Source organism: Musca vetustissima, unplaced genomic scaffold, assembly GCF_032173495.1.
Source record: "Musca vetustissima isolate MV318-11 ecotype Yass unplaced genomic scaffold, APGP_CSIRO_Mvet_v1 utg1267, whole genome shotgun sequence".
In the NCBI taxonomy this organism is placed as follows: domain Eukaryota; kingdom Metazoa; phylum Arthropoda; class Insecta; order Diptera; family Muscidae; genus Musca; species Musca vetustissima.
The window spans coordinates 1-16412 of NW_026887358.1; the positions used below are offsets into that span (position 1 = coordinate 1).

At 35.9% G+C, this 16412-nt stretch overlaps 1 protein-coding gene across 1 annotated transcript in view; it reads left to right on the forward strand.

Annotated features, from left to right (window-relative positions):
* Window positions 1-6: 6 nt before the first annotated feature.
* Window positions 7-16412, forward strand: part of LOC133334934 (axotactin) — a gene marked incomplete at both ends in the record, with an annotated part of 83254 nt that continues 66848 nt past the window's right edge. The window contains 2 exons of the mRNA XM_061543245.1: window positions 7-469; window positions 9142-9338. Of these exons, the coding sequence (XP_061399229.1) occupies window positions 7-469; window positions 9142-9338 (660 nt within the window). The remainder of the gene's footprint in view (window positions 470-9141; window positions 9339-16412) is intronic.

Here is a 16412-nt window from a genome sequence, read left to right on the forward strand (position 1 = left end):
GATCGCGTTCATTCGTCAACGACACGTATCAGCCTCATGTTTCGCACACAATTCGATGATTCTGCTCTGTTCTATGCGAGCGGTGAATCGCTCAAACATCAGTACATCGCCGCATCCATTAAAAATCAGTCAATTTATGTTGAAATGGATTTCGGTGACATACCCATCTCCACCGTCCTGACGGATCAGCTGACACGTAATAATTGGCACAATTTGACCATTTCGCATGAACAGCGTACGGTGCGCATTATACTCGACCAGCAGATGAAGATACTCGAAATACCAGCTACAGTGAGTGGCAACCTACTCTTCGATCCGGAAATTTATTTTGGCGGCGGACCGGATTTGCATAAGAAGAAGGGTCTGGCATCGCATAATAATTTCGTCGGTTCGTTAAAGAATGTCTACTACAACGATGTGTCCATATTGTATGAGCTGCATCGTGGCAATCCGAAAGTTCACTATCATGGTAAGTATGAACACACACACATATATATTTCGAAAACGAAAAAAAATACAAATCTACGTGCAGGATATTTGGATTATGGGTGGGTATTTGGGCAAAGGGGCCAATAGTTGGCATTACCCCATCTTCCCCTCCTTTTCAGTAGAATCATGCAATGGCCAAATAAGCGAATGAGGCCATCAAAAATCTACAAATGGATACAAGCTTACATTTGTTGTATACAAAAAACATACACACACACTCACAAAAAATATGTTGCATGTCTGACTAGTATGCTGCATCTGCTGGCTATGCTTCCGTGTATACCATTCATGTACATGCATCCATACACACACTCACACATATCTGTGTTGCTCTATAATCTTGTTTTCCTGATGTGCATGTGCAGAGATAATGTATATTTATGACACAATGGGTTATAAGAATAATTTGTTAAAAATCTGTATAATCCGAATGGGGTTTTATTATTGAACAAATTAAAAGTACAATTTTTTTCATTCACTTTTGGCTGACAGAGTTCCCATGTGATATGATGGTGGGCATTTGGGAAGATAGGATAACATTTGCCATACAATACCGCCATAGATTTTTGTATGGTCTGCAAAGCGGAATATTTAATTTTCATTTGCTTTGATAAGACATCCGATTTTCTTCGATGACACTGATCTTCTTTAGACTTTCTGTCATTTCATTTTTCGTGAGGACATTACGTCCTTCTGTACGAAGGTTTTTGATCTTCTCTAAGAATATATTAAGCTATTCTCTTAAAAGATATTACCTAAGAAGTGTCCTCCATAAAAATAATGTCTGCTCTGCCGCAAGAAGTATTCTATAAGAAAGCCTCTGTCCTTCTATTCAGTGTCCTTATGGCCTTCTATAAGGAGAACAGGTGATATTCTATAACATTGCCTTTTGTTCTTCTTCCTCCTGGTATTCTATAAGATGTTTTTATGATACTTCAAAAAATTGTCTGGTCTTCTAAAAGAAGATCTTCTGGATTTTTACAAGAAGACCTCTAGTCTTCTATAAAAACCCCTTTTGTCTGCTCTAATAAAACCTTCAGGACTTCTATTGAAATATCCTCCGGTCTCCTATAAGAATACCTTATGCTTTTATAGAAAAGCATTCCAGCAGGTCTTCCTAAAGAAGACCTGGTGTTCTATAGGACCTTCAGGACTTCTATTGAAAAATACTTTGTTCTCCTATAAGAATACCTTATGCTTTTCTATAGAAAAGCATTCCAGCAGGTCTTCCTAAAGAAGACCTGGTGTTCTATAGGATGAACATTTGTTTTGGGAAAGCCTTCTGTAGGAATACTTTTAGCCATTTGGTCTTCCATAGTGTCTTCTATAGGAATATCTACCGGAAGGTCTTCCTAAAGATGGTCTTGTGTTCTATAGGGTGAACATTTGTTATACCCTTCACCACACTGTGGTACAGGGTATTATGTCTTTGTGCACGAGATAGATACATGGTTCCTTTTGAGAATACGCATAGATTCATTTTCTGAGTCGATATACGCATGTCCGTCCGTCCGTCCGTTTGTCCGTCTGTCGGTCCATGTATTTTTGTGAACAAAGTACAGGTCGCATTTATGATCCGATTTGGATGAAATTTGGCATAGGTCACTTATTTGGCCCAAGGATGAACCCTATTGAAATTGGGAAAAATCGGTTCAGATTTAGATATAGCTCCCATATATATTTTCGTCTGATTTAATGTCTTCCTATAGAAGAAAAGAAGGTCTTCCTATAGAAGAACAGACAGTCTTCTTATAGAAGAACAGAAGGTCTTCCTATATGAGATCAGAAGATTTTCCTATAGGAGACCAGAAGGCTTTCCTATAGGAGACCAGAAGATCTTCTCATATTAGATCTGAAGGTCTACCAATAGAAGACCAGAAGGCCTTACTTCTTTCAAAGAGACCGGAAAGTCTTCCTTTAATGTTAATGGTCCACCACAGTCCCTATATATCTTTCGATTTGCACGAAATTTGGCACAGCGTAATGAATTAGGTTTAGAATGATGTGTCTTAAATTTCCTGAAAATCGGTTAAGATTTAGATATAGCTCCCAAATATATATTCGCCCAATTTAATGTAAATGGTGCTCAAAGTCCCTATATATCTTTCGATTTGCACGAAATGTGGCATAACGTGTGTGTTGATGTGTGTTAAGTTTCTTGAAAATCGGTTTAGATTTAGATATAGCTCCCATATATATTTTCGTCCGGTTAAATGTAAATGGTCCACCAAAGTCCCTATATATCTTTCGATTTTCACGAAATTTGGCACAAGGTAATGAATTAGGTTTAAAATGATGTGTGTTAAGTTTCCTGAAAATCGGTTAAGATTTACATATAGCTTCTATATCTGACCTTAAGAAAAATTTAGTATCGGTTGCAGAATGACATGTTTATGGATCCAATTTCATTTTACTTGTCCTTTAAAAATGCGACCTCTGTTAGGATTCATCTGTTAAACATACACAAAGTATGTCCGGTTAAATGTAAATGGTCCACCAAAGTCCCTATATATCTTTCGATTTTCACGAAATTTGGCACAGCGTAATGAATTAGGTTTAGAATGATGTGTGTTGAGTTTCCTGAAAATCGGTTAAGATTTAGATATAGCTTCTATATCTGACCTAAAGAAAAATTTAGTATCGGTTGCAGAATGACATTTTTATGGATCCAATTTCATTTTACTTGTCCTTTAAAAATGCGACCTTTGTTAGGATTCATCTGTTAAACATACACAAAGTGATGAAGGGTATCATATAGTCGGACCCGTCCGACTTTACTACTTTCCTTATTGTTTTTTTTCGGAATATGTTTTGGGTTTCTTTAGGATAGTCTTCTGTATGAAGACCTTCTGGTCTCTTTAAAAGAAGGAAGACTTTCTGGTCTTCTATTGGTAGACCTTCTGATCTACTATGAGAAGATCTTCTGGTCTCCTATAGGAAGATCTTCTGATCTCATATAGGTAGGCTTTCTGTTCTTCTATAGGAAGATCTTCTGATCTCATACAGGAAGGCTTTCTGCTCTTCTATAGGAAGACCTTCTGGTCTTCTATAGGTAGACCTTCTGGTCTTCTATGTGGTCTTCAATCGGAATACCATCTTGTATTCTATAAGAGGACCTTCTGCTCTTCTACAAGAAAACCTTCTTGTCTTCTATAAGAGGACCTACTGGTATTCTTCTTATAAAGGAAGATCTATTAGTATTCTATAAAAATACCTTCTAGTTATCTATAGGAAGACTTTCTTGACTTCTAAGTTAAGTCCTTCAGGTCTTCTATAGGAAGACCTTCTATAAGAACACTCTCTTAGTGTTCTGTAGAAGACCTCTGGGTTTAATTCTGTTAGAAGAAAAGATTTTATTATATTGCAAGAAGACCTTTAAGACTTCTATTAAAACTCCAACTGGCCTTTTTCAGGTCTTCTGTAGAAAAAAACAACATTCTGATCTTCTGGTCTGTAAAGGAAGATCTACTGGTCTTCTGTATGAAGAATTTCTTGTCTGCTATGACCAGTGTTGCCAATTTAGCACTTTTAGTGCTAGATTTAGCACTTTTTGAACTCGTTTAGCACCAAAAAAATTGATCTAGCACCTAGCACTTTTTTTAGCATTTTTTAATTTCTTAGGATTTTTTTTACAAAGATTTGGTTTCAATGCAAAAAATCCCGTTTTTCGATTTCATATTGAATTTTCGCTATGTGCCGTGCATTCAAAATTTCTTAAAAAAATGTCGGGTACTTCATGTGGGGGCTATGATATTGTCTGTTGGTAGATTGTTTATTTGGGAAAATGAAAAACCAAATTAAGTTGTACATTTTATGAGAGCGATGTAAAAATAATGAACATGAATTATGTTGGAACTTTCTGAAAACAAGTTTTTTATTCAGCGGGAATCCCGAATGCCAAGTTATAACCACTTTAGATTACCGAAAAGGCGAGCGTACCCATTTATATTGGGATTGTGCCATAATAATGAAAAAGCGTTATGCTCGGCCGGGCCGGTTATATGGGGACTACCCCTAAAAAAGGGTGAATATTAATAATTTTTGGTGGGGAGATTTGTAACCATATACGACTACAAAATACCAAATTTCAGCGAATTCTGTTGAAAAACGCGCTCCAGAACCTCAAAATATCGAAAATTGGCGGTACCGTTATATGAAGCTACCCGAAAAAATTGACCCATATTTATAATTTTTTGTGGAGAGATTTTCTACACAATAAGAACTAAATAACAGCCAATTCGGTCAAAATTACCCAAAAACTGGAAATTGGGAGGTACCCTTATATGGGTGCAACCAGAAAAGGTGGACCTATATTTATAATTTTAAGTGAGGAAATTTGGTACCCAATAAGAACTCTATGTACCAAATTTCAGCTAATTCGGTTGAAAACCGCGTTCATGAACCCTAAAATAAGGGGTACCCTTATATGGGGGCTATCCGAAAAAATTGACCTATATTTTGTACCCAATAAGAACTCAAAGTACCGAATTCCAGCGAATTCGGTCGAAAAATGCGATCAAACTCCCCAAAATACCGCAAAATTGGGGGTACCTTTATATGTGGGCTATCCGAAAATATGGATGCCTATTTATAATTTTTAGTGGAGATATTTGGTACCGAATAAGAACTCAATGTACCAAATTGTCCTCAGATGGATATGGCTATATCGTCATATATATACTTTATAGGGTCGGAAATGATTATTTCGATGAGTTACAAACTGAAATACAAAATTAATATACCCTCCATACTATGGTGGAGGGTATAAAAATGTGCCTAAAAGCTTAAAAAAATATTGGGGTATGTTGTACCCAAAAAGGACCATTTCCAATATCAAATCTCATAGAAGTAGTTCAAACGTATGTGCAAAATTCCAAAGCTCTGTCTTCAATATTGCGACCTCAATGCGACGGACATGGCTAAATCGACAACGAATAGCAGTTAACAATAAATGGGGTATCTGATTAATATTTCATTATTAATTATTAACAATTTTGTTCTAGAATTTTTTAGCACTTTTTTCTGGCACTTTTTTAAATTATTTAGCACTTTCTAGCATTTTTTTCAACAAAATCTAGCATTTTTCCTCAACAAAGTTTTGGCAACACTGGCTATGACAAAACCTTCTGGTCTTCTCTAGGAGGACTTTCTTGACAGTTAAAAATTATCTTCTATAGGAAGGTCTCTTTGTCTGATTCTTGGCCTGATAAAATAAAGACCACCTGTCATTTTATAAGAAGACCTATACGAGCAACTCCTGATCATTTATAAGAAGATGTTCTGGTCTTCAAAAAAACCTCCTTCTTATCCTTAATGGTATTACTTTTATACGATCACCTTCAACCTGCCTAGGATCTTTGCTAGAAAGACACTCTCATCTTTTAAAGAAAGACACCTTCTTTTTATTTATGGGAAAGCCTACCACCTTATATGTGATTAGCTTCATTTGGCCATTCATGAGCAGATGATTTGTGTATTTCATACTTCTCCTCTGCCAATAAAAGACCCCTAACCACTTTCCGCCCTTAATATTCCCTTTTGCAATAACCCTATTTATGTTATGGTCTTTATCTGACTGGTACTTTACTTCATTTAATGGGTCTTATGTTACATAATTATCTCATATAATTAAAAACGTTTGCACGGCTATTTTAAATGTTTATCTAAATAAATTTAAGCACTCACACCCGTGGCAACGAGGTGCATTTAAATGTAACTACAAACGTGTGTATGTATGTCATGTATGTTATGTCATTTACTTTACTGCACAAGTTAATGTCATGCTGGGAGGATGCCAACGGGACCAACAAAAAAAAAACGAAATAACAACTGCGGATAAAATTGTAAACCAAGTCAGTGACGAAGGGGTGGTATTTTTAGTAAATGACCCAAATTAAATTAGTAATGTAGAATATTAAATTTTATTTATAATAAATAACATTCACAAGGGACATGTCAAAATGCAACAAAAAATGAAAGGAAGGATATGTTGAGGTGTAAATAGTTGTGAATGTGATTTAGAGTTTAAATTCCCTTTCGACATTTAAATTAAAATTTTACATTTCGGATCACGTATTCTATACGAATAGCATCACTGGACAATTACTAGAATGTACTGTAGAATATTATGATATAAATTTTGGAAAAAAGCCATTGATTAACATCATTTACTTGTTTCCTATTTGAAAATATTCTCTGCTTCTGCATAAAGAAACTAGTAAAGAAAGTTCAAAAGTCGGACTGGGTCGACTATATGATACCCTTCACCACTTTGGGTACATATAAGAGATGTTAGTATCAACAATATCTAAACTTGGAGGACCTTTGAGATGGAATCGGGCGAAATTAAATGTGCTATGTAGATAGATATTTGAACCAATTAAAAAAACCCATACACATACCATTCCGAAATCTGTGAAAAATTGCATGTAAAACGGGCAGACTTGGATTCTTTGGTGTACTATTTGTATGAAATCGAGTAAAATTATGTATGGGAGCTATATATAAACAAATGGACCTATATCAAAATCTGAACCGACTTCAACAAACCTTAACACACGTCATTCTAGACTTATTTCAGTACGCCATGCCAAAATTCGTGCAAATCGAATGATTTTCAGGGACTTTGATGTACCATTTACCTAAAATCTGAACCGATTTTCACGAAACTTAGAACACGTCATTCTACACATAATTCAGTACGCTATACCAAAATTCGTGCTAATCTAATGATTTTCAGGGACTTTGGTGCACCATTGACGTAAAATCGGGCGAAAGTATATATGGGAGCTATATCTAAATCTGAACCGATTTTCACGAAACTTAGCACACATCAATCTAGACTTAATTCAGTACGCTGTGCCAAAATTCGTGCAAATTGAATGATTGTCAAGGACTTTTGTGCCCCATTTACCTTAAATCGGACGAAAATATATATGGGAGCTATATCTAAATCTGAACCGATTTTCTCCAATTTCAATAGGGTTCGTCCCTGGGCCAGATAAGTGACTTGTGTCAAATTTCATTCAATTCCGATTATAAATGTGACCTGTACTTTGTTTACAATTTAACATCAACAGACGGGCGGACATGCATAAATCGACTCAGAAAGTGATTCTGCGGATATTCTCAAAAGAAACAATGGGTCTATCTCGATTTTTTTTTTTTTTTTTGCCTGTTACAAACATATGCACAAAGACATAATACCCTGTACCACAGTGTGGTGAAGGGTATAAACATTCAGATACCTTATGAGAAGGCGTGATCTTCTCGGATGTGGCTTAAGATCTCTCATAAAATATTTTTTCTGGATTTCTATAATAAAAACATTTCCAGTCCATGAGAAAAACTTAGGGCATTCTAATAAAAATTGACTGAAGACCAATCCTGGTCTGCATATAAAATCATTTCGTTTTTTCAGAACGTATGATCTCGTATAAGTCCTTTATTTTTTCATGAGAGGAAGGTTCCAATGGATTGGGAAGAATTCATTTCAGTTGAATTCATTTTAGTTGTTAGTTTTAAGATCATTCTGTTAGAAGAAAATATATTATATTGCAAGAACACCTTCAGGACTTCTATTGAAACTCCCTCTGGTCTTTTTTAGATCTTCTGTAGGAAGATATCCTTATCTGCTAAAGGAAGACCATCTGGTGTTCTATAGAAAGACTTTATTGTCTTCTATGATAAAACCTGCTGGTCTTCTATAAGAGGACTTTCTTGACGAAAAAAAAATATATTCTAGTCTTCTATAGGAAGTCCTCTTTGTCTGCTTCTTGGCCTGATAAAATAAAGACCAGCTGTCCATTCATAAGAAGAACTAATTCTGGTCTATATAAAGAAAACTTCCACTCTTCTGGTCCTGGTCTGCCTAAGAAATCATTTCATTTTTTTTTCAGAATGTATTATCTTGTGTAAGTCCTTTATTTTTTCATGAGAGGAAGGTTCGAATGGATTGGGAAGAATTAAATTCAGTTTTTAGTTTTTAATAAGATGACACTTACAGATGCAGTCCTTCTTTTCCTATTCATATATTCATCAGGACGTATACTTGGTCATGAGGAATTTTATGATCATCCTAATGGCTTATTCCTTCATTTCAATTTCCAAAATTTATTTCTCATGTCTGCAATAATTTATTTGACTTCAATATGTTTTTATTTTATTTATTTCTTTTTTTTTTTTTTTTTTTTGTATTTTCCGAAGATAGCCAATATCCTTAATTGTATAGCTATGAATGATATCAAAAGTTGAATCAACATAAAACATATTCTCTTTATCTCTATTTACCATCCTTCGTTCTGCACCGAATATTAATAAATCATGAAATATTCAATATTTCAATTGCGTACGAAACTGATTTTTTACAACTATCCATTCGCCCGAATGTAATGTCAGCCAGGAATCATTTCACTTTTACCAATTCACACTACTATTGTAGACAAAGCTGCCCTGTCTCTTCTTTACAAAGCGAAGAGGATAAGCTATGTAATAAACTTTTGCAAATTTGTACGATGCAAATTGCATAAATTTGAAAATTTTAACATTTTCTTTCATTTTTGTTGTTGTTGTTGTAGCTGTAACTATTCCAATCTATATTTAATGTTTGTATGTATGTGTCTACTTCTTCCTCTTTTCCTGTCATTCTTTTAGGTGTTCTGGAAGCGGAATTTCAAGAAAACGATGTGAATGTCATACCAATAACGTATCCTTTTGCGACGTCACACATTTGGTGGCCCATAAATCATGCCGAAGAATTTAATATCAAGTTCGATTTCCGCAGTAGCCGTACAGCGGCAATACTGGCATACAGCGATGTGACAACACAAGACGGAAATGGTTTCTGGGAGGTAAGTGTCGAATAAATGTCTTAAGAATGATTCTGTGAGTGACAGACAGTCTGACGGACGGACGGAATGAATGAATAACCGACTGACGGAATGTGAATTTTTCTGTCTATTTGACAGTGTAATATGTAGAGTGTGAATCGCATATATATTTTAAAACAGACGATACACTGCACATTGCAATATTGGAGTGTATTTGTACGTAGTGAAGTAATGATATTTCGTGTGTGTGAGTATGGGTGGGAATTTCCTTAAATAAATGATTATGCCATATTGCACAAATCGATGTCTGTTTTATGAACGCTTAAAATTGTGAGATTCCAGGAAACTTGAAGACGAGGGCTGATTGGGCAATGTCAAAAATATGTAAAAACCAGTAAGGAAAGTAGTAAAGTCGCACTGGGTCGACTATATGATACCCTACACAACTACTACGAAAAGTCTGGGCAATATTTCGTGATATTTTCACCCTTTTTACCGATTATAGATCAACAACTCCTCTTTCTAAGTCTTGCATATTTTCCAAAATGTTTTTTCTTGAAGTGAATTTTTACGCCATACAATAAAAAATTGGTCACTTTAGGTTTTTGTTGATTTGACACTCGGAAAATTGACCGATCATCATCTAAACAACCGCTCTAAGTATTTGGTCAGATCCCCTTCACCTTGTAAAATATGTGATGTTCTCTATATAATAATTACTTCTAGAGCGACTAGAAAATCTGGAAAATTAAAGTTTTCGGTTCATTGTACGTCCTGAATGAAATCTCAACTTCTTACTTACTTAGCTGGCTTGTTACAGAACGGTTGTTCCATAAGCCGAGCTTAAAAAAGATTTCCAAGCGCGTCGGTCTTGTGCGCAAGTCCACCAATTTGGAAGACCACGTTCCAAGATGTTTTTTTCTACTTGGTCTTTCCATCTAATTCGTGGCCTTCCCCTTCTACGGGAACCATCCGTAGGCTCATTTTTATATGCCTTTTGAGCTGGAGCATCTTCATTCATCCGCACAACATGGCCTAGCCACCGTAGTCGCTGCAGCTCAATACGACTGACTATGTCGATGTCTGCGTATAAATTGTAGAGCTCGTGGTTCATTCGACGCCGATATTCACCGTCGACGTAGATCGGCCCGTAGATCTTTCGGAGAATTTTTCTCTCAAACACCCCAAGCGCTGCCTCATCTGCTTGCGCAAATACCCATGCTTCTGATCCATACCCATGCTTCTGATCAACTTCACCGAAATTTATAAGCGTCGTCCTTGACCATAATCGGAACTTCATGTACAATTTCAAAGCGATCAGCGCGACCTTTCCGTCCTCTAATGGAGTAATAGTAATAATATGCACATAGTCACCTTTAATTAATTACGTATAACTCCCGCATCGGAGTGCATACAGCCATATAATTAGTATCAATTTGAAGGTCAACAACTCATCTTGGATATACTATCAACATCTCCAATATATGTCCTTCAGGAGCAAGTATATACGCCGCTAAATATTGACCGATCTTTATCAAAACAGGCATGCTTATTCTTAGGCCCGATCCCCTTCTCCATGTAAAATTTCACGATGTTCGGACCATAACTGCGGCCTCTAGAGCGACCAGAAAAACAGACAAAAATTTAGTATTTGGTCCATTTCATCCCCTAAATATTAACCGATCTTTATCGAAACCCATCCTACATGCAAAATTTCGTGAAGATTGGTCCATAACTGTGGCCTGTATCGTGTTTACAAATTATAATGGACAGACGGACGGACGGACACACATGTCTAGATTGACTCAGCTAGTCGAAATATGACGATCGGTATACTTAAAGGTGGGTCTAGGACCAATATTTCGCGGCGTTACAAACTTTTGGGGCTGCACAAAGCTATAATACCCTGACAACATAGTTGTGTAGGAGCAATATAGTGGAACGAGGCCGACCATTTGATATGCTACACAACTACCACTGAACATAAACTTTCAGTTGCTTAATATTCGAGTCTTGGTAATATTTCGCGATATTTGTACACTTTTGATCCTGTCATCTTTTCCGAATCACGTCTTCCCATAAGATTCGAATATTGGTATTTAACAGGCAAAAGTGTAGGTTCATTTGACCCGCTCAGTATTCTTCGTTAATTCATTCTAATTAATTGGACAGACCCCTTTCCCCATGGGAAATTTGTGACATTCAATCAGACAAAAATAAAGTTATAGGTCCATTTCATCATTCTAAATTATCATGTGATTATCAAGCGTCATCATTGACCATATCTGGAACCTCCAGGAAAATTTCCAAGCCATCTGCGCTACATTTCCGCCCTCCAGTGTGGTAATGGTAATACTAAACAATATCAGCATAGGAAGACGCCTGTAATTATTAACGTGTAACTGGCTCATCCAGGTAGATAGAACAAAAAAATTTGTGTCAATTTGAAGGTCAACCACTCCTATTGGATCCTCCTATTCGATCTATGTCCTTCTGGGGTAAATTTATACACCATAGAATGCAAATTTTGCCACTTTTCACAAAAAAGTCTGATCTTCATCAAAATAGTCATGGTTTTTCTATAGTTATTCTATTGTGGCCTCTGGAGCGACCAAAACCAGACAAAACCAGTAAGGAAAGTAGTAAAGTCGGACGGGGCCGACTATATGATACCCTTCACCACTATGGGTATATTAAACAGGACTATTAACATGAAATTGGATAAAATAAAATATGTGATATTTATCTAAATGTGAATCTACCTAGATCTATCCATAAATTATGTAAATCGACTTCAAACAAATATAAATAGGTCATCCGTTGGGCTATGTCTGTACTTCTAGAAAACGCAACTACGTAATTCTATGCTCAATTTTGTACATTGTGCAAAATTTGATGTCAATCTGACTAACATGAGGAGTTTGATGCCCAATTTACTTGAAATCTGGCGAAAATATATATGGAAGCTCTATCCAAATATTAGGCGATTTCAAACAAACTTGTCACAGGTTAGGTTATACTAATTTGAGAACGTTTTGTTCCTATCAGCATATTGGTTCCTTGGTGCGTCAATTACTTAAAATAAATCTATAATAAAAGGGAGCTATATCTAAATCTGGACCGATTTTCACGAAACAAGGCAGACATCACTCTAGACTCAATTCAGTACGTTATGCCACATTTCGTGCAAATCGAAAGATATATAGGGACTTTGGTGCATCATTTATATGAAATCGGACGAAACTATATATGGGAGCTATATCTAAATCTGGACCGATTTTCACGAAACTTGGCAGACATAATTCTAGGCTCAATTCAGTACGTTATGCCAAATTTGGTGCAAATCGAAAGATATATAGGGACTTTGGTGCACCATTTACATGAAATCGGACGAAACTATATATGGGAGCTATATCTAAATCTGGACCGATTTTCACGAAACTTGGCAGACATCATTCTAGACCTAAATGATTATGCTGAACCAAATTTCGTGCAAATCGAAAGATATATAGGGACCGTTTACATTAAATCGGTTAAGTATATATATGGGAGCTATATCTAAATCTGAACCGATTTTTCCCAATTTCAATAGGGTTCGTCCTTGGGCCGAATAAGTGACATTTGCCAAATTTTATCCAATTCGGATCATAAATGTGACCTGTACTTTGTTTACAATTTAACATGGACAGACAGACGGACGGACATGCATAAATCGACTTAGAAAGTGATTCTATGCATATTCTCAAAAGGAACCATGTGTCTATCTCGTTTTACCCATCTGTTGGGAATTCATTATCATTGTTTTTTACTTCAGCTGAGTTCATGATTTGTATGCTAAAGTCTGCCCAATGTCCTGGTGCTGCCATCTATCGCTGCCTAGAAACAACGCCTCTTTGAATTTTTTATAGTGGTTGGGGTCCTTACTTATTAAGTGTTGACATTTTCCATTATGAAATAAATAGTGTATCATAGGTTTTGTGGTTGTTCGACTGAGGAGAAAAATGCAATGAATGGCGAGTTTGTTATTACTGTGTGTGAAATCGGTTCCTTTTTTTTTTTTTTTTTTTTTGATATAGCTCTCATATTTATTTCTGTCTGATTTTATGTAAATGGTTTCCAATGGTACACTATAGATACTAACTCGGCCCGACATGTGGCTCTATACTTATTATACTCTAGACTTTATTCAGTTTCTGTACAGACCAATTGGTCTTTATAAAACTCAGTATTCGCTATATAGATCATGTCTTTATAAAGCCCTGTGTTCTCTATACAGACCAATTGTTTAAAATTGTTTAATCTTTACTAATAAGAGAGTGTAGTGATTGACTGACTAACTGATTTAACGATTCATGAACGCCCAGACGAAACGGCTGAATCTAGAATCTTAAAATTTTGGGTGAGGGTCATTCTTGGTCCAACTGTGACAGATAAGAATGGGATTTTGGAAATTCGTACTAGAACGGTACGAAATGTACTAAAAAGTACTAATCTATACTAATAAAAGAGTAAAGTGATTGACTGACTGACTGATTTAACGATTCATCAACGCCCAGACGAAACGGCTTAAGCTAGAATCTTGAAATTTTGGGTGGGGGTCACTCTTGGTCCAAAGGTGACAGATAAGGCTGGGTTTTTGGAAATTCGTACTAGAACGGCACGAAAATTACTAAAAAGTACTAAATGTGATACCATTTGTATTTGGCGAACCGGTCTGAAACTCTGAAATTTGGTTTGGTGATCGCTGATGGAGTGTAGGATAGGTGTCGCAAAGGGTTTTAGAAAATCGAACTAAAACTATCCGAAAAGTACGAAAATGTACTAAATTTGGTACAATTCTGTAGCTTTTGAACGGATAGCCCTAAAAACTTGAAATTTGTAGTGTAAATTATGTTTGAGATATAGGGTCCATTTAAGGAGATGGTTTGTAAAGCGTGTACTCATGTGTACAAAAATTACGAAAAGTACTAAATCGTACTATAATCGGTACACTTTGGATTTGAGGGAACCGATAGAACGGGAACAATGAAAATTGACGTTAGGATCACTGCAGGGGTGTGGGATTAGGGTCAGGATTCAGTTTAAGAAAATAATGCTTATGTGTACTAAACGGTACTAAATTTGGTACAATTTGAATTTTAGGAGAACCAATAGAGCTAAAACCATGAAGTTTGGAGTCAGGATCACTGTTGAGGTGTAAGATTGAGATATGTAAAAGTTTTAGAAATTTGTACTAATGTGTACTTTATTTGGTACAATTTCAATTGTGAGTGAACCGAAAGAGTTGGAATCCTATGGGGGTGTAGGATCACTGTGTGGGTGTGGGTTTGGGGTAAAAATGAGGTTTTGGAAATTCGTACTACTGTGTACTAAATTTGGTACAATTTGAATAGTGGGTGAAGCGATAGAGTTGGAATCCTGAAACTAGAATTTAGAATCACTGTGGGGATGTAGGATCGGGGTATGCAAGAAGTTCTGTTAGATGGTTGAGGAGGGTACTTATGGAAAAAATGTGCGCTATATAAAAAATGTGGTATAATTTGGATTTGGGTGAACCTTTAGAGCTCGAATCATGAAATTTGGTTCTAAATGGTACTCAAATTTAATTTATGGTCGATATTAATGTGTGGATTGTTTTTTCTGACATATGCAGTTTTCTGCGAAAATGTAATAATGTGTTAATACATGTTTAAAAATTTTTATATTCGCTAACGAAGTTTCGGGCATATGCTAGTCCAATATAACACGAATTGAATGTCCAATTTTATCCAAACATTGGAAGTCGTAATTTTTTTACCAAACCTCGATCAAGTTCGAAAATGGAAATGATCTGTCTACTCCGTGTAGCAGGTAATTCCCTAGGCCTTTATAAGAGTTTTCCTCCTCCGTTGGGATTCGCAACCAGGCCCAAATTTATGTATGCCATATTAAATTATTTATATGTATATCTTCGTCTCATGTCATCTAAACGATGCAAATTTACCCGATGAACATAAAATTATGCTCAGGCGATGGACTTGGTGTGAAACTATTTTCTTTTATTTCAGAGAAGAAGAGTATGTGTTAGGTTTGCTTCAAAGCCAAAAATCCATAGATCCTCTTGAAAACAATAAAAGTTGTGAAGAGTATCTTAAAGTCGACCCTGACTCTGGTCCTTTCTTTATTGGTCAGATATGTATTTCAAATAATGACAAATTATGTACTAAGTTTGTCGAAAGGTAATGGGTTGCAAATATTGATGTTTACAAATTCGACTAAGAATCCCACATCCTATAGATCATTTAAGATCTATAAAATAATCATGATTGGAAATGAGTACGCCTCTTCAAAGTTATATTTTTTTCTGTTTCCAAGAGACTGATTTTAAAACTGTACCATAATTTTGGTAAAAACTATATAAATAGAAACAACTCTTTCGTGGGTAAAAAATATTAATTCAAGGTCAACAAATGCTGTACACAATATTACCAAGAGCAGGTCAGATTGATGAGGTCATAAGTGACAAATTCACTTACACCTGGCGTTAGTCAGGAAGATAGAAAGATTAAACTAACTAACCATACATGCATGAATGGTTGTGATCACTTACTTAACATGTATTTATTTCAACTAAAAACATGCTACCTAGGTAGCAAAAATGCGTCGTTGGTAAAAAAGGTACAGTAGTGGCTAAAAATCTTAAACCCAGTTTGCAAACAGGTAACCGCAATAATTAGTACAAATACTAAAACCCCATTGGCTAGTGGCAAAAACATGTTTTAATTCTAATAACCTACACACTTACGAATGACCTTGCCCTCATTGAGGTAAAGAATGAGATCAAAAACAAATGTCTATTCAAAGGAAATAGGCACTAGTGGAATACCTAGTAACGCTAACTAAATTTAGTACAAAATACCTGTACTAACATTTTAGTATAAAAACTAGACACATCTCTGCAGTGAAGTATCATTCGTTCTAAAACCGTTTCAAATTAAACATCACAAGGAAACCCATACGACATGGAAGATAAATCCATCACTTACGTTCTGTTCATGTACCGCGAACAATTGCGTAAAGCAGATACATCATCGATGCGCCTGAATCGCACCAAAT